Source organism: Platalea leucorodia (genome assembly GCF_965183815.1).
Source record: "Platalea leucorodia genome assembly, chromosome: Z".
Taxonomy (NCBI): Eukaryota; Metazoa; Chordata; class Aves; order Pelecaniformes; family Threskiornithidae; genus Platalea; species Platalea leucorodia.
In genome coordinates, this window is record NC_138858.1 from 53,863,418 (window position 1) to 53,887,215 (window position 23,798).

Below are 23,798 nucleotides of genomic sequence, written 5' to 3' on the forward strand. Positions count from 1 at the left end.
TTTTGAATAGCAGGGTTCCCACCATTTATACTCTCTGTTGGCTCACAATATTCTTGAGCCTATGGGCCATGAATGTTGCTTAACCAATGATGGCAGTTCCTGTTTTTTACACCTTCAGTCTCTTCCCTAACACAGCAGTTTCTGGAGCAAAGCTTGGTCATTGCCATACTCCAGAGATTATTCTAATGATCTCCTCCTACCTGTCAGTCAAGGTAGCAAGGATATACTTCCATGAACCTTTCAAGCACTCATTCAGCAACACTTCCATATGATGGCTATCATTAGCTGACCAGTCACATGCTCACCTCAGAAAACACTGGTCCTTCTCTTTTAGTGACTCAGTTATGCTACAAAGTGCCCTGAACATGTACCAGTGTAACTGAGAAGAAAATCTCATCAAAGGGACGCATTTTCTATTAAAGCAGTGATGTTCATTACGAAGATATGCAGTCACAGTATCTTCAAACTTTTGTTCTGCTGCTTCTTGCGTTCTTACCAACACGCTTTAGTCTGTCCTTCATGTGGTTGTGACACACTCAGGAAATGTTTATGTGTTTATATATAATTATTATTATTACTATTAGACTTTCAACATTCAGAGACTTCAAAGATTCCAGGTGAAATGCTAGGTCTTCACATCTTGGGCCAGGCTTTAATGAGGGACTCAATTTTTGGAGGTACCACTAATTGCTAGCATAACTAATTGCTATAGTGTGCATATCTAAGCACCTCAGAGCAGCCATAAACCAGGCAAAATCTTCTACGTAAGCGTAGAGCTGGAGGGTTGAGCTGTTTTATGTCAACAGGCAGTAGGACTTAGAATGAGTGTTTTGCAGATCTCTCATCTGTCACATCCCTATGTTTCCTGAATCATTGCTATAGGAAAGGAACAAGTCACTGGGCTTCTCTTTATCTCTGAAAGCTTACTCATACTCATGTAACGGTCATCACTCTGTGAGGTTTGAGCCTTGCAAACATTAGTCTGAGCTCCCTGAAATGAAAACTGGTAACTAAGGAAAGAGAGAGAAGCCCTCAAACATGGCGACAGCCACCATCACGTACTGCAGAAGAGAGGCTTTTCCATACAGAGTTCCTTTCAGGTGTTTGCTGCTGACATTTTGCCTGTAGAGCCAGTGCAGGGTGAAGCCCAAGGCTAAAAGAGTTGTATTTCAGAAGATGAGCATTCAGAAGCAGATGTGGAACTGATGCCTCTTCAGGCCTCCTCTGCAACAGGCTTTCCCCATGACCTTTTTCAAGCTATTTAATGCTGGGTCTTTTCAGGATAGTTATGGGCTTAAAGAAACAGGAACAAAGTGGTGGTTTCTGAAGCTTCTAAATACCTTTGAAAAATCACACTAGACTGTCATTCACATCTTGAAAATGCAGCCTTTCATCTTTGCCACTTATCCTCAGTTAAAGATGGGGACATCCAGAATATTGGAGACACTATTATTCCCCAGCCTCATCACGCAACAGAGAATAAGAGCACCAGAACAAGACAGAGTAATCTACTGCCGACTGAAGTGCTCAGACATGACAGGGACAAAGGCCAGAACAAGAACAACAAAACAGGACTGGACCAACCAGTTTCTAGGAAGGAAAGATGAAAGACTCACTCCGACTGCCATTGAAGTGAGAGGAAAGACTCTTATCGACTTTAATGGAAGTCAGATGAAGGACTTGTTTGTGTTTACCTTTGTGAAGCAAGAGGCATGGATGCAAACCTGCAGACAGGCCTGCGAAGTGTCAGAATCAGACACAGAGAGGGTTCACTGCAGATGGAGGGGGCAAGAACAGGATTTCTAATCTGGTTAAAAAGCAAAACGCTACACCCCCAATGGAGCATACAAAGTTACATACAAAACGTCAGTGGGAAGTAATGGAAGCAACATCCGTCTCACAACTTTGGTGGAATCTACTGCATTTGGAATTCAGGACTAATTAGGCTGAATTAGCCAAGCTATAATGCCCCTTGGTTGGGTCACATGTACCTACTCTCAGAGCTGTATCTGTAAACCAAGTCACTTGAGTCTTCTGAATATAAAATGCACCAGTAAATATGCTGCACAAACAAGTGGGAGTGTTAAACAGGTTTGGTTAGCTGTCAGCTCACAGGACAATTTTATTGACCTCTCCTCCTTCCACTCGCCCGCCCCAGCCCCATGCAACTGGACTGGAGTATCACTGTGAGGAAAACAGCAGGGCCAGAGAGAAGGCAGATCCCTATCAAATTCAGCAGCAGTGAGACACGCTGCCCCTTGCAAACTTGGCTGTGTTAGCCTGGCCTTCTTCAGACACCTGCCCGGGACCGGGAATGTCCCCTACGCATACAGAAGTTGGCCATCCTGGAATGAGATGAGTAATACATCCGTCATATCTCTGACTGATGACTGACCAGACTGCATGTTCTGGCAAGAGCGTCACCAGCCAGAAGTTAATTTCAGCCTTTCATTAATACCCAGGAAGCAATGCACAGCACAGTACAGCACGGGGGGGGGGGGGGGGGGGGGGGGGGGGGGGAGAAAAATAAGAGAGCTGTTTATTAGCAGGTAATGAGATTACACTAGCAATTTCCAAAGGACCTTAGTCTGGTTTTCAGAATGAAGCACCAAAAGTTACACTAGGAGACACCAACCTAAAAGAGAATGAAAACACAACAGTTCTGCATTTCATTTTGCTCATGTGAGTAACCCCTTTGAAGTCTAATGACCTACTTATATGAATACTTGAGCATTTGCAAGAGCAGGGCACTAATTTGCACTTTCTTAATATTATTTCATCTGTAAAGCTAGTAATTACAAACAAAAAGCCTCATATTTAACAAGACCACCCGCCCACAGAATCACACTACTTGTATGAACAGTGACTAGAACCCCATTTCCAAATTAACTACAAAGTGTAGGCTTCTTCTATTTTGTTTTAAAGTAGGCCTTTAATGCCCCATATATCGACCTAAGCAGATTGTTTTTTTCAATGTTGCTTTTTTGTCTCCCTCAATGTTGATAATGTAAATCACTAAACTCTCTCTCAGTGACACATTCCCAGCTGGGATGAAGGGATATGAATCCCCCAAGGCGTAAAACTATGATAATTCACATTAGCAGATGCTCTGGCCCTTTCAGTATCCATTGCTGCTGTATTGCAAAAAGAAAATTAATGGCTCTGTTTGTCAGCCCTCTGCACCCTACTCAGTGTCCGATCATTCTTTACTCTTAGCCTTCCTTACAGCGCTCTGGCTTTGGAAAGAGGCCTCCAAGAGAAGTGGAATTTCCAAGAGGGAACCTCACAGCCTTTGTTTCAGTTCCTCCTGTTCTGCAAAGGGTCTGGAAAAAAAATCAGTGTCTTCTGAAACTCACACAGCAGCCAGCATGCGATTGTGAAGAAGACTGAAATATTTGTAACATCCTGCTTTTGTGGGGTGCTGACAAAACCTGCAGAGGTTTTTTCCTGGGAGACCTGGAAAAGTTAACAAAAATACCCACTTTCAAAAAAGTTTTCCAGAGAGTTGAAGTCTTTCTGAAGAAACCAAACTCTCACCAAAATCCCCATGAAGGCCGAGCTCATTTGGGCACTGCAAGCCCTCCACTTTGTATGAACCATGCAACTCAAACTGAGGTGTAACTCAAGTGCCTCATACAGAGCCCCACCTCGCTTAGTATCACACAGGTAATCCCCTCTCAGTTTGACAACTGCCATAAGCAAGAACACCTATGGATCAGCTTGTTCCTCATGTGAGCAAGATTTCCACAGTGATTACAGGAGACTTGCAGGGACAAGAGGAGATGTAACATGGCAGGATCCTTTACTATACACTGTAGTGCAATATAGCCTCGGGCCAACTGAGGTAAATCACGCTTCCATTTTCATTTAGGCGCCACCGTCTTTTTCATAAGGCAAGACCAAGATGCAACAGAGAGGTGATCTGGGGGGCACCAGGGTTATTTTGGACTGGGAGGTTAAGAAAAACTTCCTTCTTCCCTCATTACATCAGTTACACCTTCAACTCGCCACAGAGTCTCCATGTATTGTCAGTGTGATTGTTTCAAAGGCAATCTCCAAAATTGGGTCCAGAACAGGTGGAAAAAAGGAAAGCAGTTACAAGTTTTTTTAATTTGCTAATACAGTCAAAGAGATGTACAGAAAACAGGCACCGTGCAAACAAGCCACTGCTTTATAGCATATAAAAGTCTAAAAAGCAGATAAGACTATTTTCAGGCTCTCAGATTGGAATCAAGGAGTAACCTAATGGTGTGAAAGATTTATTCCTATACTGTCAGAGTGTATCTGGAGTCCTTCACAGCACCAAGTACATTGTTCTCACACAAACAGCAGCAGTATCACTCTGTTTTCCGTCAGAAAATGCTGTACAACAGGATACTGTCTGGTCAGCAGATGGCTCTTCTGTTTGCACTGAGCACCCATCCAGTGGGTGGCTCGTTTCCTTCAGTTACTGCCTCCTTCTCAGTCTGCTCAGGCTCAAATTTGGACAGAGGCCACGCAGGCAGGCACTCAAAATGCAGACTTTCCTTCAGGAACACAGCAGAGTACTCTCTTAGCCTGAATGCTTCTCGTTCGTTTGTCAAGACACTTAGAAGCAAATGCTTTCTTCCATCCCTGCGTTTTCTCACAGCTAGAAAGGTGCTGGTAACTTCAGGACTGATAACGAGGGGGTCCTTTGAAGTGAAACAGCAGACAGTTACAGCTCCTCATTTGGTGCTGTCTCCTGCCCTGTCATTCCAGAACGGGAACTCCTCCTCCCACCCCCAATCTGCTCTTAATTGTTCAGAGATTATCAGGTGACAAATCCTCCAAGAAGCTTCCACATGCCCATTCCTTTTCATATTGTCATTTTTCATTTAACAAAGTGCTTTAGCAGCATGGAGACGAAAGCAGTTCAACCTTAAGGGATCGGGAGACATTTTAGCAAGTATCTCCCAAGAAGCAAATGCGTTACTTTCACGGATTAAAGGAAGCTTTGACCTTCTGGCTCCTAAAAGTCTTGATAAACACACCGTTTTTCACCTCGTGGATTGACAGACTGATTCAGGATAACTAGAGCCTCATTTTTCATTGTAGACAGCTGGAATGTGCAAGCTCCAGAGCATAAAAACCTGAGAAGATGTGACAGAAGTACTCACTGCACAATGTAAGTGAAGAAAGACTGGTTTTGTTTCTAAATTTTGAGTACCAGCTGTTACAACAAGTAGGACAGATTTCCACCTCTTCCCAACTTCCACCCAAAGAAATAACTTGTTGACAAAGAAAATTAATTCTGTTTAGAAATACCACTGTGCTACTTCCCCCTTAATCATCAATGTTACTAGCTGAACTTAAAGATATCCCAACAGAGTAAATGAACCCATCTTGGCAATCCGTCATGGCAGTTCCATGGTCAGAGAATATCAAAGGAAGGGACATCTAGCAGGACATCAACCCAGAGCAGAAAACAGGAACAGCAAGCACTAGCTTGTCCATCTGCTTTGTTCCACGCTCACCAGAATGGTCTGAAAACCCAACACACTGGCACACTGTGAAAGATTACCCTGTTTATTCCAGCAGAACAATCTTGGCACATAATTTTAATGCATAACCTGTTACAGCCTACAGGGATTCTGCTATGCTGTTTCTCCCATCATCTGACAACTCACCCAAGGGACTCAATTGATCTTCTCCTCGAGGCAAGCCTGGGAGTCTAGGTCACTGAAATCTGTATGAAGTTTATGGTTTATTCTACTCATTTCTTCCCAACGCAGACAGAGTGAACAAGATCGTTGAGCTGTACGGCTGATCTGAAAATAGTAAGGGCTTTCTCGTAACATTTTCTAAAATTACTTTAGTCTACACTTTTAGAAGATTCATGTTCTTACTCATCTGCATGATCTGTTTAAAGAAAACCCCACACAATTAAGCTTTTTGGGAGGGCTTTTGCCTCTTGAAAAGATTTTTCACAAACACTAATAGATGCTTTTAGCTGGAAGAGGAGAGATGGGAAAGTAAGCCCATTGTAGAAGCAACGTTTTTGAAATAAACAAATAGGCAGTTGCTTCCATACCAGGTAAAGGAGGCCAGACAATTTTACAGTAAATACTAGAGAAATGCATAGGGCATTTATATTATATGCCATTAAAAAATCCTTTTTTTTTTTCAATTTATGGTCATGTCACACATCATCAGATAAGAATTGTCCACTAACTCTACCTGACTCTGCAACTTCTTTTCCTCACACATCAGAACCTAAGAAAGAAAGAAATTTAAGCCTTATCTAACTTGTGTTGACATCACTGATGAATTTTTAAAGAACTAACGGTGTCAGCCAAGCTTGCTTTGTTAATTTCTACAGGTCTGCTTAAAATATGAAGAGACATGGGATGAAGGTGGCAGAATTGAGTATTCAAATGCTCTTTAGTCAGCCTCTACACTTAAAAAAACAAACAAAAGAAAGGACAGGATATGGAAACTGAGGACAAGCCTTCACAGAAGTTATGTCCCCAACAGAACGGCAAGGTTGCATGACAAAAGTACTTAAATTTGAGACACTGGATCAGTCAGGGACCTTGGGAGATCCGTGGCCCAACCTCCTGCTCAAAACAGGGTCAGCCACAGGATCATACCAGAATGCTCAGGGCTTCAACAAGTCTGGACTTGAAAACCTCCAAAGGTGGAGACAGCAAAACCGCTACGGGCAACCTGTTCCAACATTTGACTCGAATCTTACTTCATTATATTATGAGCAATATGTCCTCCATTATTCAAATAAGCTTAGACACAAATGATCCTGAAATCTAAAACGATCCTGTGTGAACAGCACACCCATCTGCCATCCTGACCATAAAGTTAAGGTTGCCCATATGAAACACCAATTCAAATTTCATCCCTTCGTGGTTCACAGATGGTGGTCAAAACCACACACCCTTTCCACTCCATTTAAAGAAGCAGCTTATAACTGTTATAGGATATTATCCTTCAAGCAGAATAGCAATGAGAACAAGATGACAGAAACTTTGTTAGTAGCCTTCACAGATATCTGCTGACATCAGAGGACAAGTGATGCTCCAGATTCTCAGGACTCATTTCCAGAGTTGAATGTGCCATAGCTTGGTGATTCATAACCTGTGATCTGCACAGTATCTGCAAGCAGGCCCACAAATTGCTGCCAAACAGAAACAGAACATCTCAAAATAATACATAGGCAAGGAGAAGAAAGTGAGGAAAAAATGAAATTAATAAAAATACCATCAATGGAGAGCTCAAGTTTTACATACTTGTAAATGAAAGTTATTGTAGCAGCACAATATAGTCTCATTTGCTTTTGTTTGTTTTCAGTCCAAGTGGCTCAAAAACTCTGCCTCTTTTAACGAAAGCCTGATTCCCTGGGCTCTCTTCCTTTCCACTGGTCCTGTCCAAACTTCAAGCCTACAAGACTTCAAGTGATCTACCTTCTCAAAGCAGTCAAGAACAGCCACCTTTCCATACCTACAATGAACAAGTGGTCTGTGCATAAATGGTAAAATCAGCATATTCAGAACAGGTCAGATAATTGTTTATGGACAGACTAGAAACATTAACTTGCTACATACAAGCTCTTAAGTTTATTGACCTGGGAATGATGGATACCGCAAAGACTTCCAGACTTCTTGCATCACAGCAGCTCTGCCTAGGCCCTGAACATTGGAAGCCAAAGAAAAAAACTCAAACCCTCACAATTTTTCCTCTCCCTGGCCCCAAGCCCAGAGGTGGGAAAAAAGAGACCACATCCAAGAACATCTAGATATCTAGTATCTCTGCTCAGTGAAACGAATTTTCAATTTGAAAAAAAAATGCATTCCCCTTACCCACAATATTATTTTCCAAAACAGCAGAATTGTTTTTTTATCTGAAACATATTAAAAAAAAAAAAAAAAAAGACAGTCACAGGCAGACACCAAGCATGGAAAGTTTCCTTCCAGATCATTTAAAGCTGAAAAGTTAGAAAAAACTGATCAGAGGATCTTAGAACAGAGGATGTAAATCAGAGTTTCAGTTACTGAAGTTAGCTTTCTAAAAAGTCCCAGAATGGCAAATATTTCCAAAACCCTCATCCCACCTCCTTCGTAATCATTACTTTTTCTGAGTGTTGTTAGTCCTTTACACTATTTAAGCTGCTCAGATCTGCCAAAAAGCCTGTACTCTGATCAAGCACAGGATCAAACCCTAGCCTATTGTCTCAGAAAAACACAAATGACTGCTTCCCACCTCTACACTCAGGATCTCCAAAGTTTTATTTGCTCTCAGAGTTACATATTCAGATTTGGGATAACAGACGCCATTAAGAAACAGCACACATTCTGGCATCATGAGGTTACACTCAGTTAGCATGACAAAAGTGATGCAATTTTGAGTAGAAATAACAACTTAAGTCCAACCCTGACACTGCAAGCTGCATATACTTTCACACGTCTATAAAAACCCTCACATAAACAACAGAGAGGTTTCTTCCGGCATCTACCCTCTCTAGCCACCTCATTTGCATGTTGTTAGACTCTCTAACCTAGGACTTAAACCCCGCAGTCCCAGCAGAGCTTCACAGACTGCTATAGTAACCTGGCAAACATTTTACCTTCCCTTGCCCCAAGTGCAAAATGAATCACTTTGTCCCTTTCTACCCTCTTCTCACAGTTACCCTGTAATGCAGCCATACAAGAAGCCTGGTCAGCTTTGTGTGACCTCTATCTACACCTCTGTAGCTGCTAATTTAATCTGACAGCTGAACTGTTCATTCCTCATTTTCATCTCCCAAGTGTAGTTCAATCCACAATTACAAAATCTGAGTGTTAACATGAAGACAAGCAACACTGTGGCTGAGGTCAGAGGTGGAGAGCAGGATTAAAACTCAGCAACCTATACTTCCATCTGATAAAGGCCACTGCATAATGATGACCCTGCTACTGTTTCTACTAAAAAAAAAAATGGCAGCCCTTTTCAGGGCACTGCAGTGTCTACAAACACACAAGACTGGAGGTCAGCAGAATCTAGTAAAAGGTAAGCGTATAGAAAACTTTGTTTCATTTGTCTCAGCGTTCTCAATTACTTGTTTTCTTCTCACCATAAAGCAAAACTCCCAAGGAGAAGCTACATAAGAAGAGGGACAAAGATAATCTTCCAGACACTTGTACAATACACTAATTGTTCCACGCAGGCTATGAAGATGATGTGACAACCAAGTAGAGAGAATTTTTTCAGCTAGAATAAGTAATATGATGACAAGCTTGCAGTTTCTCCACCTACAAACCACAATCATGCAAACAGCATCTTACCACTATGACACCTATTTATGTAAGCACAGGCTTAATCACTTATATCTAAGGCATTCAAAAGGTATTGCTAGGGCATGTTAAAGCTTATTAAGGCATAATACAGTATTCTAAAGACACCACAAACTCCAGCAGTGCAGCAGTGGAAAGAAACTGCAGCATCAGTGTCTTCAATTCCAAAATCTAAATACACAGAAGATGGCAGAATTCTGCCTATGCACTAGAAGAAGCCCTATTAGTCAAACCTCTTTTTCTTGCCACACTAGCTTCCAACAGGGTATTTCTCTCTCATGAAAAACACCACTTTCTGCCACCTGACAGCATGAACACCAGACACAGTGCACCAAATGCATGACTCCAGCTTCAGTGTCACTTTGCATCAGTATACTTAAGTAATGTGACTCTTCCCAAAAAAAGGCTAAGGTCTTATCACTTCACTTCATCAGTGAGCTGCTCAGTTCTCCTCACTTGCATTCTTAGCTTTCAACTGGCCTTCCCTTTAAGCGGTATAGGAGATACAATTCACAAGTGACAAAGCTGACTCTTTAATAAGCTTGCAAAGCAACAGATCCTTTCCAACAACTCTGAAGCAAAGTGAATTCTGAACTGAATTCAGAACACAAGGCTACCATCATTGCTAGCAGCAGTCGACAAAGCCACTATTAAATGCTATTTGCATGCCTCTCCTATAGATAGTAATGCCATGCACTCAGCAATAACAGCTCTCCATTTTGCTATCCTGCATGTGAGCAAAATCATCACTCCTGTTCACGGCAGACTGAGGTTCGGTGGTTTAGGAATGTCAGTTTACCACCAATTTTGAGCAGCAGCCGAGGCACAGGAGATGCCACAGATGCTAGTGTCTTCATAAAATGTGCTTTGATTAGAACTGGAGTTAAATTGTGTGTTATTAATATTTATTTTTCTTGCCTAGCCAATAAGTATTTCTCACTATCAGAAAAGAGGAAAGAAGTTGAGTGCTACCAAGAAGGTTAATGTCCTTTTTTTCCTCACAGGTCATATATTCTACGAGGAAATATATAAATACAGCACTGGCACTTACAATTAGAAGTCAGCAGCATCAGCTACAGCCTGCAGCCATAAATTCCAACCATCAGCAATGATGATCAGTCATTTATTTTGTGGCAATCTAATAATTAAATTATTCCTGTACAACATTTCATCACAGGTGGAATAAGCCTACTTTTCTGGACAGTTTAGTGAAGTCACAAAATTTTATTATTTGTGGCTTCATAACCACATAGCTGTAGTTTCAAAATAATGTCTTTCAAAAGATAGTGTGTTGAACGCTTTGTTGGCATCCCAAACCAGGCAAGGAAGAAGAACTAAAAATGTTACTGACAAAGATGTTCTCTCGTCACTCCCACCTCACTGCTTCCATTGAATATTTAGCATTTCCAAGTGCAGAAACTCTAGGTTAGTTTTGTGCACAGACAGAGCTGGGCTTGAAACAAATCAGCAAAAAAATGTAAGCATTAACATGCCTGCCTCCAAATCTCTCTAAAACCAACTGAAATATCCCATGAAACCGCAGGTGACAGATCCACTTACATTATTTGAAGACTTGGCTTTGTACCTCCCAGTTTCATTCATTCATGTGTATTCTTGAAGTAAAGCTCAATCCAACACTTCAAAATGAGAGCCACAGTTTGACTTCATGAGTAATTATCTCACATTCGTAAAAAGTTCTCTTAGTGTGGTAAGAATAAAGCATATCATCAATCCAATCTCTTGGGGTTTAGCTTTATTCATAAGAGGATTCTGGACAAGGTTAAAGCACCATAGCATTAAAATGCAGCTTGTATAGAGGACATAAGAATAGACAACTATAGAATTAATATGACTTCAGAGTAATTTTTTTAATCCCAATTAAAAGTGCATCATGAATAGCTTTTCACTAAGCAGATACTCAGAAGTCTTACAACAAAGGTAAGGACTCCAGTACCAAAACTTAGGAAGAAATACTTTATTTTCTTAGCTACTGTTCAGAGAACCCTGAGGAGACTGCTCCTCAAATCCCTAAGAGATCTGCAGCAAACAAGCTGAAAAGCACTCTGTGCAGACAGCTCCTGGTAGTCCTTGAAAATGAGGCACAGCATACCTAGGAGACTTAAGCAACTTGTTCAGGTCACGCTTACCTTCTCAACACCGCATGAGTTTCATAGAGTCTTCCCTTTTGGCAGTAACTACAGAGATACATGATTCTCCCTGGCAAGTACCCCACTATTGAACAGATAGCAGTATTTGCTAGGATAGAAGGTCAGACACCTGTTGTTCATCAGAAGTCACATGAACACCATTCCACTGCTGAAAAATGGGAACAGAATTACTAGTAAGGCTTCAACCACAGCAGCTATAAGCCCGTCAGTCACTCAGCATACAAAGTTACAAATGACCAAAGCTACTAGTTTTTTTACGAAGACCAAGCTTGACAGTCTTTAATTCAAATACATTTATAATAAGTAAACATTTCAGAATCAAAATTGGAGGGAGTAGACTGAAACACCCACAGACATTCTTGCTTTACTCTCCATCCTCCCAAAGAAGGAGTGGTTATTTCTGATAGCGGTTTGATCAGCACAGAAGACTCCCACAAACTAAAAGCTTTTGTCTTAATTAGATATTAGCTATGTAGTGAAGTACATTCAAGAAGTCCTTGTATCAATTTGGCATTTTTCAAGGACCTGGCAGCTTGTCCTTTTACAGATAACAAATAGCCCCTTTTTGCCTGCAGAGTGTTACATCAAAATCTATCTCTTCCAGTCCATAAATATACTGAGAATCCTATTTAGCTGAAGTCTACTGGCTGACTCAGGTACTAATGTTAACTTCTCTAAAATGAAAGTACTATGAAACACTTATTTTCTATTTAGCAATACCACACCTCCTTACTGATGGATCTGGGTTGTGCTACTGATGACTTAGACATTATACATGTATGAAATTTTAGGATAATAAAATCCAAATAATTAAAATACATGCTATCTGGAAAAACATCACAGAAGTCTAAGGATGGAAAGCAAAAGTAAAATGCTTTACATACATTTCACTATTTTGTGCAGATAATTATTTAACAGACTACAGCCAACCAATAAAGAAACAGAATACAAACATTTCAGTCTTTCTCGCTCTCTTTTCTCAAGACACTTGACTCGTACTCTGAGCTTAAGTAGTAGTTAAGTAGTTAATCCACTGACACACAACCTAAGCAGAAAATAATTTTTTAGTTGTACCACTAAATCGTTAATATCATTAGTGGTACAACAGCTCAGTGCTGTACCATTAATATTATTTTCTTGGTTACTGTAGAGATAAATTTGTAATCCAGGTAACTGGAATACAACAGTGAAAACTCAAAATATCCCCAAGCTGTGTTCAGGAAATGTTGCACATAGTAGCTTTAGATTAAATTAGAATTTGTTTTCATTGCTAGCATTGCAATGACAGGTGAAATTGTCTCTAAAAGTCAATGTATATTAAAAGGAAGATTGTTACATTTTATGATGACTGAACAAAATAAGTGACAAGTAGGTACCAAGAAGATTCAAAACTCTCTAACCAGAGCTTATTTTCAATAGAGAGGTATGAGTGCAGATTCTTCTGGGTTGGAACAATTTGATTGTTTGCTTGGTATCTCAAGTTACGAACTTTTCTTCCTCATAAAGTGAATGAATCCAAAAAAGTCCTTACTGAACAGCAATAGCTTGATCATTACAACCTACTCAAGAGCAAAAGAATGTCAGTATCTTCAGATGCTTACAGCTGTATTGTAAAAGTTGGTTTAACAAAGGTAGGAAGGTGAAATTTGATTTGATAAAGTCTCATTGTAGCAGGCAAAAATGAAGCTTGCATTTTGTTTGCTGGCAGAAGAAGAATATTCAATTCACAAGAGCGCATATAACAAAACCAAACATGCAATCTATTGCTTTTAAAACTTTTACTGCAACAGAACATTGAAGTGAACAGTAATTAGATATCTATTATTTTTCCCAAAAAGAAAAGATGTCGACAGAATAGTAATTTTACCTGTATGTATATAGCTTCTCAGATCATTTGAGGGGACAAAGGAGGAGGTGGTGTTTCTCAATGATCAAGACACCTTTAACTGAAATGGTTTTCATTTGGGAAAAACAAATAAGCCAACATCGTTTTAATCCAGCATTAAACAAAATACTCTGCTTCTTGTACTACTTTAACACATCTGAAAAAGCAAAATGACTACCCATATTTTGGCATTCATGTTTACATTTGCTCAGATCTTTTAGATTTCACAAAGCTGCTATCCAGTGTTGCCATGAAATACAGATTGTAGAATCTAGGTAGCACAGGCTACTTCCAATACTGATACTAAGTAGAAAGGAACATGAAGCAGGGCATTACACTACATTTCTGGAACTAGTACAGTAAGAGTGAAAACCTAGAAAAAGTTAACCTACAGTTTATAGAAGGAACTAATTCTCTGCAGAAGCTGATTTTTGGTTGTATATTACTTTACACTGTGTGGTTTTCTGCATCTGCTGATTTAAAGCAGACATACTTGCTGCTGTCTTTGCTTTGTTTCTTATATTCTCTTCTCCTCCCCCTCCCCATATACCATACACCAAGCATTATGAATATAATCCCAAATATCCCAGACAATCCAGTGAACAAAGTTAGTGTAATGCACTGGTGTGAGGTGTGAAATAAAAAAACGTCTCTCAGTCTTCATCAAAGTTCTGTTGTAGAAGAAAGTTGGCAGCCAAGTTTTCATTCTTCTCACAAGCAAAATATGCCTGTATCACAAGTCCTTCAGGAAATCCTAATGCCTTTAACTGAAGAAAAGAAACACATTTAGAAAGTACATTTTGTATATAAAGCTTCTTTGTATGTCTAGTATCTTAAGATGCCACTTAAGCAATTACTGCCTTCTTGAAACAAACATTGCTGCCTAGCTCAATACAGCCTTTAGTGAGCTAAGAAGAAGGTGGTGTTGCCTCTGTCTTTTAGTAAACAGAAGTTTCACTTGAAAAAGTTATTTGAATGAGTCTAATAAAGCAAAATAAAACATGTCACTTTTCTTTTGCTGCCACAGTAAGTCACTAAACCAGACTTGGGTCACAGTAATGTCAGGAAGTAATGGCACATTGCACTGCTGCAGAAAAAGAACTTCAAACAATGCCCATTTTAAACTATTAATTATACAAAGCTCAGGATTTTTAATAAAAGTTGTCCGGAAACAAAGCTCCCCCCAGCCTGTGATCACTAATAACTAGCCCAACACATCACATTAAGCCATACTTTCAATTGTTCCAACTGGACTTTAACTTTTTAAAAAATTGACTACACATTGCAAACATGAGAAGTAAGTTGAGAGCAATCTGTCTTCCAGAAGTCAAGGAAATAATTAATGTCTGGGACACAACGACAACAGGGGATGAGAATACTAGAGAAGAGCTTATTACTGTGCCAAGGGAAATGGGTTTAGTCTGCACTTAAAGGCATTCAGCAAGCCAATCTTTGTTTTAGCCAAAGGCAAGTACATACAACCATTTGGAGATTTTCTTAAAATCCTTGCAGCACCTGCACGGCATTTTACATACAGGGCAGATCAAATCTCTGTGAGAAACCATGTCCTATTATCCCTTATCAACCATTCTTAGATTTAATTTCATGCTTACAAGCAACATGAGTGTGTCAGCTGTAATACTAAGACACCTGAATTCTGAGGTATATCTTTCATGGAAAGGGCAAGAAGCATGCAGGTCTCTGTTGGGTTTTGGAACAGCTTGTAGAGGTAATGCTCTACTGCATAAAATGGTTTTAAAAGGAAATGCAGCAGACTAGAGAGAATGATCTGTGAAGAAGTACATAGACAAACAGTTTTATTAGACTAATTTTATTAATCGTCAGCTTCCTGGAGATCTAGAGAATTGACACCTATATCAAAATTGTTCTTTGCTGATGATCCCTACATAACCTTTTGCTTTGCCAGTTGAAAAACACTGTCTTTGGTATACAAAAACACTATCACAGTATGACATAAGCCTTTGCAATTTGTTCTAAGAAAAATCTCAGGCATTGCCATCTATGCAAATCCATATTTAGTCAGTGTTACACACAGTATTTATGAATGCAATATACTGCCCCCAAGTATATTTTTATAGACAAGTTAACCTGTATTTTTAGAAAGCTATAATTAACTGATTCTCACGGATAGACAAATAACTGGGTTAAGTAGTGACTTCAACTGATCTATTTAACTATGAGAGCTCTTACTATCCAAGTACTTTGCAAAGAGTGCTCATGAAGACACACCTTTGTACCTGGAAACCTATCACAGCATGATCTAGAACTGTACTGTCTGAGGCTTTTGCAAGAGGAATTACTGCCCGAGTTCCCATTCCTGAGGGAAACCTATTCAATCATTAATTATAACAGGCAGCCTCTGATCCCTTAAAAGGCTCTGCACCTTCTCAGTAGGACAGATTCAAGACATTTTCGACTCAATTGCTATAAAGCAAGAAGAGATGTGATTTGAAACAAGACTAAAACAGCCATGAAATATCAAATATAAAATATCAGAAATGATGCAGAACTACTGAGCAGAAACAAATTTTAAGTTAAGGCGTGTCTTAAGCATGCACCAGAGTAAACACTCTACAGCAACAACCAAGCAACATTTCAAAGAAGAAAGGCTCACCCTTTCTATAGCTTCTTTTTCCTGAGGTGTTACTTGAATGTAGTTCATATGACCACTTCCAGCTTCTGCTACTCCTCCAGTGCTGGCACCATCATCACTGCCACTTAAACCTTGGCGTGACTCTAGAACTGGCTCATTCAACATATGAATAAAATGTTCCTGGTGCTGGCTTATTTGCTGTGATGCATGGGAGAATAAAAGAAATATATTGAAATAAAGCATGTTTAAGCCTCCCAACAGGCAACTAAGAATATTTATTTTCAGTAAATTAAGTAGTCAAAAGAATGTGTAAAAAGTGCATAGAGAAAAATTATTAAAATCTAACCATAAGAAATGCAATTTCATGTTTCAGTTCAATTGCAGTGACCCTTCCCTCTTCCTAATGCCCTTTGCACCTCTTATAAAGAGACTCAGACTCATTTCCAACATCATAGAAAATATGTTCTGTACAGCAACAACTGCCGAAAAGCCAGCAACAGAATGTTGTAACTGCTGTTAACACACTATCCCAGTTAACAGCAACATATCCCTCTCTTGTAAAGCTAGACGAAAATTAGCAGCATTATTTTGTTGGTTTAAGATTCACCTGCAGTAGTTGAGGGTTCTCCCGACCAATCTGCTGCAGCAGTGCCGGTAACAGAGAAGGATTTTGCTGAATAATTTGTCTCATCTGCTGGAACTGAGGCTGATTTCGTAAAAACTCAAGTGGATGTCCTGAAAATCAATGAGTTAACATGTTTTTTAAAAAGTTACCAAGATTCTTAATAAAATACATACCTACACTATAACTGTAGACAGAAACAGGACATGAAAGTGGACAATACACCCCTCATTGAAGAACAGAAGAGCTTGCTTCCTCACACTAACTTACCCTAGGTTTAAGGAAGCATTCTTTATACTAAGGTTAGACAATGCGTCTTCTTTTCACCCAGCCTTCTCTCAAGATCCAACAGCCTTCGGTCCTTGATCTCCAGTACTTTTCTCTTTATGTCTCATCTCTGAGTAACCTCATTCAGAGACACATACCCAGCCTACTGTCTTGTCTCTATGCCTACAACAGAGTTCTCTGACTCCTGCAATACCTCAGTTCTGTCCTTCTCAAGCAAGTCTTGCCTTCCCATATATCCTATACTGTTAGGTACCACCTTGAATGCAGCAGTGTCTAAAGCGCTCTGCAATATCTCATTCCCCCCATTCTCTCTTTATGGATGATGTCATGTGTGCCTGTCACTACTGCCTGTAAGTTTAACACTCCGTCCTCTATCAGGGGTTACATCTTGAACACCATCTCTGCCACAGCCTTAGACAGACCTTTCCTACTCCTTGAGTATGCTCCTTTCATTTATTTATTTCCCTTTTAGACAGAGTTCTTTTCAGCAGGCACCAACCTCTCTGTCCATGTGCTACACTGCTGAGTGAGGAGTCCTAGGTCATGGATAGGTCTCCCAGGTGCCACACCTCACAGCCTTATTGCAGGCTTCTCCCTTGATATTCCAACTTCCAAGCAGTAAATGCATTAGTAGAGTCACAGTCAACAGTGCACAGTTAGCCACAGAAGTAGGAAGCCAGCGTTTAAGTGAGAGAAAACGCAACCCCCTCCACATTTGTGGCCTTACATTTAAATCCAGAATACCGAATCAAAGGAATTGTGCGAGCTCACAGCATTTTTAGAAACGTCATGCTTTATTCCAGATATATCCACATACAACAAGCCATTTGTTCCAAGCAAGTACCACACTTGGAATTTCCATGTTACAGCTCTCATCCAATTCATTTTAATCAGTTCACAAGCACCAGGAACTTAAAATTCACTGAAGCAGAGAATGCTTAAGTGTGTGTGTTTACCACATACTCTCAAATATAACCTTTCTTACCTCCTAATGAACTAGTAGTCGTAGGTATAGTTGCTACTGCTGCTGCCACTGCTGAAGACTGAGAGGCACCAGTGCTTGCTGCTTGAGGGGGTTCAGCCACAGCCTGATTTTCTCCGGGTATACCCTAAAGCCACAGTTCACATAATTACCTACAGAATGCTAAAAGATACTTGTTTTACTGCATGTATTATTTAGTTTTCAGAACAAAGGAAAAAAAAAACTAATGCTTTCACTGCAAGTACAAAGCAAGATGCTCTGATAGGTATGCATTTACAACTGGAAGAGAATACTGTGAAAAGAGAATTTTTTTTTTTTACAAGAAAAATATGTGGTTTGTATAGCGAGGTAGTAAAGCATGCACTGCATCAGTTTAAAATATATTTTACTCGATAAACAAATACTTGCTTTGAATCCTGTTCTAAGATATTTGATATGAGTGAAAAAGTTAAACTAAATATACTGTTACAATATGTTGTAGTGTTATGAAAATAAAGTTACATTACAGTAACAGAACTGTAGTACACAGTGCTAACAGTGAGATTATAGATGCCGTACAATCTGGCAAGAAATTAAGAAGAGCTATAAGAACATGGCTCCTTGGACCCCTTCCCTCAACGCAACAGCGTGACAACTGTCATTTACTGTATCTTAAGTGTGAAAAGGCCTGTACGTTATCAAATTTTAGCAGTAAAAAAACCCAGTTAACTTGCATTTTGTTTATTTTCCATGTGCAGGCAACTTTACATAGGAACTAATTGCTCAGGGGGATGGAACTGACAAATCTCAAAAAGAGCAATTATAGTAAATTAAAATGTGGGTTATACAACCGAGACAGACCTTACTCTATTCCCTTTCTCCTGCATGGGAATCCTTAAAAATTCCCACCCTAACCATGCTTTCCCCACTGTCACTGAACTCCTGCACCAAATCTGTCCTTTCCATCCTCCTCCCTGAAGCCTAGAAACTTAGGCAGCCTGGCACGGGACAGACACCAAGACAGACTCCTATATGACTACAAGCCCTGGCGGTACTGGTAAGGGAACCCAAAAGAGGCAGACTCCACAGAGCAGTAAACTTCCTGATATACACAAGGTTAACAGTGGGGGGAGCTACGTTAAACCCAGACCCAAAGGGGCAAGACTATGCAAGATCCTCTACCTCACAATCCTCATTTTCCAGGGCATCAAAAAACTCCATTCTTCTACAGTCTTCCAGCATATTCAATCCAGATAAGTCTGAGAAGGCAGCAGCACTGGTATAACTAAACCTATTTCACCTGCCTCAAATGAAGAAGGTACCCTTCAGTTTGGGAACCAAAAAACAAGGAACAGAGTGGGTGGAAATCATCACAGAACTTCAGTGTAACCAGACAATAAAGAGGTTTGCCAAACCTGCCATAGAAATCACTGGTAGTAATGTAGATTAAAAGCCCTGCTATAACATGTTCTTCACATGATACATTTATTACTATAGCTGAACAAAAAGGACAAATACACAGCTAATATAAAGGCCACATCTAGAAAGGGAGAACTGGACAGTGCTCCAGGCAAAAGTTTGCTTTACCTGTGAGATAAGCACATCAAGGTATAAATCACCTAATCATCAAGTCCACGTTTAAGCCACTCAAGAGGAATAAATGCGAGTTTTCCCGGTCACGCGCTCCATTACTATTATATGGCTTGGCAAGGAAAATTCCATTCATGACATAATTCTGAGGTAACTCTCTCTAATCAGTGCCTTACAGAGCACTGCTTGGATACCTTTTCCCATCAAATCAGCCATTTCTGGGAATCTAAGTATAATGTAGGAACTTCGGTTAATCTTATGAAATTACTGGTTGATTTCACCTGTTCACAGGCGTATGTTGTCACTGAAATCTCTGCCCCGATCAAACAGCATATGCTTGTTTAAACCTTAAGTTTGCTCTTGAATGGAAGCAGTATGGAAACTAGTCCAACGAAGTTTACTTAGAGATGGCTTGTCATCTTGAACATCATCTTAACTCTTAAATACAACCCTGAAATATCAGTATCCAAATAACCGACACTCTGTACAACTATAATTAGAAGAGACTAGTGAGGTGTATGCACCTTGCTCACACAGCTATCCAACAAAATAAAGCTTGATACCAATTCACATACCATTAATTTTGAATGTAAACATTGCTTGGACAGCAAAAAGGCCATTTTTGCCTTATGGTGGATTAAACAATTGTTTACTGTTTAACTGAGCACCAGAGCAGTTTTTAGCTGACACTGTTCTCCACAGGGTAATAATCACATCAGGCCCAGCCCAAGGAATGTACACATCTAAAACAGAACAGTTCCAGTTGGAAGGGACCTGCAACAATCATCTAGTCCAACTGCCTGACCACTCCAGGGCTGACCAAAAGTTAAAAGCATGTTATTAAGGGAGTTGTTCAAACGCCTCAAACACTGACAGTCATAGGGCATCAACCACCTCTCTAGGAAGCCTGTTCAGTGTTTGACTACCCTCGCGGTAAAGAAATGTTTCCTAAAAATTTCCAAGCTAAGAGGTGTGGGAATAAATGAGATGATTGTGTTTTACTTTGACGAGATGCAGCTGTGCCCTTGAGGCTTGTTACAGGTTCACAGGAATGCAGCTGTGGCCTTGAGGCTTGTTACAAACAAGTTTGTGAACCTTAGAGGCGGAAAAATAAGGATGAGATTGGATACATCCCTGAAAGAGGAATTCGCATGCACCAACTTGAAGAACCAATAAGTAACGCTGAAGAGACGCGTGGACGTAAGACAGTAACCAATGAAATAAGTTTTGCTTGCTCGTGAACACTAGATCATATTATAAAAGGGATAGATTGTAAAAATAAAGGGTCTTCGCTTGTCTTTGCCTGAACTCATATGCGGAGTCCGTGTCTCATTCCCTTCAAAGAGGCTGCAACCAATGGTCTGGTTGTTGGAGAAAAGACAGAACTCCTTCCTAATTAAGGGTTAGAAACCCTTGGGTCAAAAAGAGATCTGAATCTAAATGCCTCCAAAGATGAGTCTGGGGCACAGAAAAAGAAACAGAATCTTTTGGAATTGAGACCTCCGTCCATGACCACAGCTCAAGGACCTAGGATTACATTTAGATCCTCAGTCATGAAGCCATGAAAACTGAACAGCTTGTCATCTGAACCATGGACAACAAGTGGAATCTTCAGGGCTCATTTAAGTACAGCTATGCTTTAAGCATAGATATTCTCCTGACATTTTCTTTCCAACTCTTTACTTCGGTGTACTGATTCTTTAAACCAGGACAGTGGTACACTCACAGCTCTCAACGCCTTAACCCTACCCTGCAGATTATATAAAAGATGACACTGACGATGGTTTGGAGGCAACTTAAGTAGAGGGTTAAGGAACAGTGTCATCAGTGAACGAGTATTAACTAAAGAGAAGCTTTTTTGATGCAGAAGGATGGTAAGGAACATATTTAGACTGCAGCAAACCAAGAACAGTTAGGAAGACCATTTGCAGCAACACAGTTCTAGGACAATACAAGTCTGCCAGCTAATATGGTCTCTAAGAGCAAGACTGTTCCTCCCTGCTCCCTTTTCCAGCAGGAAGAAGAACAAAGAAAAGATATTCTCAGTAAAGGATAACATGAAACAGAAAGGGACCAGCTTATATAACAGAAGGACCCATTTTAAACACAGGACCTACTGAAGGAGTAGAAACGAACTGCTCAGACCAGTCAGGTCTATTTGGCAGACATGCCATGTGTTGAACTCCGTCGTAGGGATGCTCCATTTCTACTCAGGACTTCCTGAACAGAAATAAGCTAGAGCAGGGAAATACCAGACTGAGTATGCAAGCACTGCACATTGTACATGTACATTGTACATGCCACACTGGCACACGCACAGCAAGCCCAACACTTACAGGAGGCACCGGATTTATGGCATATGTACAGACTAAATGAACAGTAAAATCAACATTTTTAAGGCATGAAAAACAAACGTTTGAGATTCCAGATGTTTGAGAATCCAGACTTAGAGCAGACAGATGGGAGCTACCGCATTCGCCCTTAGGGCAAGACAATATTCGTCACTTTTCGTTGGCCTAACAGGAGATGAGAACTGAGCTTTTTATATTTCTGTACCCAAAACATTTGTGGTCTATTTAAAAACTGCAGGTTACAAAGTCTTGGGATCATTAATGTAAGTAGCAAGCATGGGCATGACTTGTAGTTGTAACTACTGAAGAAAAACTTTATTAACAAAAGGAAAGTTTTGTAACTGGAGGTAAATATGCCAGTTTTCTTATCAATCTATCAGAAATTCAACCTGCATGTATTTTGTGAGGACTGGTTCAAGACACCTGGCTTCAAGATTTTAATAAAGTTCAGATTTGGAACAAGGAAAAACCATGTAAGGGAAAAAATGGTATGCTAGAGTGAAAACTAAACACACCAGAAATACTGATTAAGCAACAAGCTCCCAGGCAGATTCTCTGGTCGTTACAATTCACCTGTCAGATTAAGGTATACAATGAGAAGTAATCCAAAAAGCCCCTAAAACAACTCAGGAGATATCCATTACAGTGAAGCTACTCTTCTATTTCCTCTCACACCAATGAAGTTTGTTTCACCCTTCAAATTATATTTATCAAATGAGAAATTGTTTCTTCTCCAAAACACTGCTTAAATTAAAACACCAGTTAAATTAAATACACTTCAAAAAACTGTCAAACCTTCCTGTTCGGAAAGTATATTATTAAGAACACTGTGCATTATTAGTAAAAGCAATGAACTGGAACTTAAAAAAATGCTTTTGTGATGTTATAGATACTAATACAAAAATAGAGCCAATGCTATCACTAAGATGGTCATTAAGTCATCACTAAGATGGTCATTAGTCATCACTAAGATGATCACTAATGCTCATTCCTTGAGCCAGCCACTGGCAGTTGAAACTATCACTGTAACTGGACATACTTTACATACATATTCATACAAATCAACAAAGAATAAAAACAAAGAAGTGATAGAGGTATTCAGGGATGACTTCAGTATTTCCTATAACACATTATAATCCTCAAAATCTGCATCTCCTTCCAGATGCTCTGCTTAGAGGTACTGTTCCTCTATGAACATATATTACTCTCACTGATTGAATAATATTCAAAATAACAAGTAAATCAAAGTTAAAATTATTCTTTAGTAAGAACACAATAAAGAGTGAAAGAACAAGGTCTAGGTAAAATGAACTGCTCACCATTAAAAGATATTCCACCGCTCTGTCAGGATTGTTGAAGCTGGCCCTCAGCGCCGCAATTACTTGCTCTCGTTCATAGCCCATTGACATGATCTCAGTCACCATATTCTCATAGGACTGACCTGTCACTAGAAGTAACATGACCACCATTTTAAGGAATAAGGCAAAAAAAGCACAAAAAAGTTTCAATGGATAAATTTCATTTGCACCCAAATTTGAGTCGTTCATTGAAGAGTAAAGAATAACTCATATTAAACTTGCCATGGCTCTGTTGCTTTAACTCCAAATATATTCTGCTCGTTTCATTATGCATTTGATTGGAATAATAGAGGCTAATGAACACAATGCAAACTTCTATTGAAAAAAGCAGCACATGTGATACTTCGTCATAATTGAAATAATATTCCCTCTCTATGCTTTCACCTAAGGCCAAGGGCATCCTCACACCCAATATTCAATTCCTGATGTAATCAAGGAAAGTCTCCTGCAGTGTAGGCTTGGAAATTAAACTTTCTAGGCAGAAATCTGCCTGTCAAACTGTTAGCCATTGAGTTTTTTCCAAATAAAGACTTTACACTATGCTATGGTTAGACAGATGACAAATAGTTATGACCAAGTTACAACTGTATATTGCTACATGCTGGTGATGATGATCAAAGTAATTTAATCAACTTAACATGGACCAACTCAAGTCAGGC

At 39.8% G+C, this 23,798-nt stretch overlaps 1 protein-coding gene across 3 annotated transcripts in view; it reads right to left on the bottom strand.

Annotated features, from left to right (window-relative positions):
* Window positions 1-11,274: 11,274 nt before the first annotated feature.
* Window positions 11,275-23,798, bottom strand: part of RAD23B (RAD23 homolog B, nucleotide excision repair protein) — a 45,514-nt gene continuing 32,990 nt past the window's right edge. For 2 of the 3 annotated variants that reach the window (XM_082336891.1, XM_082336890.1), the window contains exons 7-11: window positions 23,101-23,228; window positions 17,865-17,988; window positions 16,577-16,704; window positions 15,991-16,167; window positions 11,275-14,122 (exon numbers count right to left, since the gene is read on the bottom strand). In XM_082336891.1, coding sequence (XP_082193017.1) covers window positions 14,009-14,122; window positions 15,991-16,167; window positions 16,577-16,704; window positions 17,865-17,988; window positions 23,101-23,228 — 671 coding nt within the window. In that variant the 3' untranslated portion in view covers window positions 11,275-14,008. The remainder of the gene's footprint in view (window positions 14,123-15,990; window positions 16,168-16,576; window positions 16,705-17,864; window positions 17,989-23,100; window positions 23,229-23,798) is intronic. The other variant, XM_082336892.1, reaches the window with a different exon arrangement.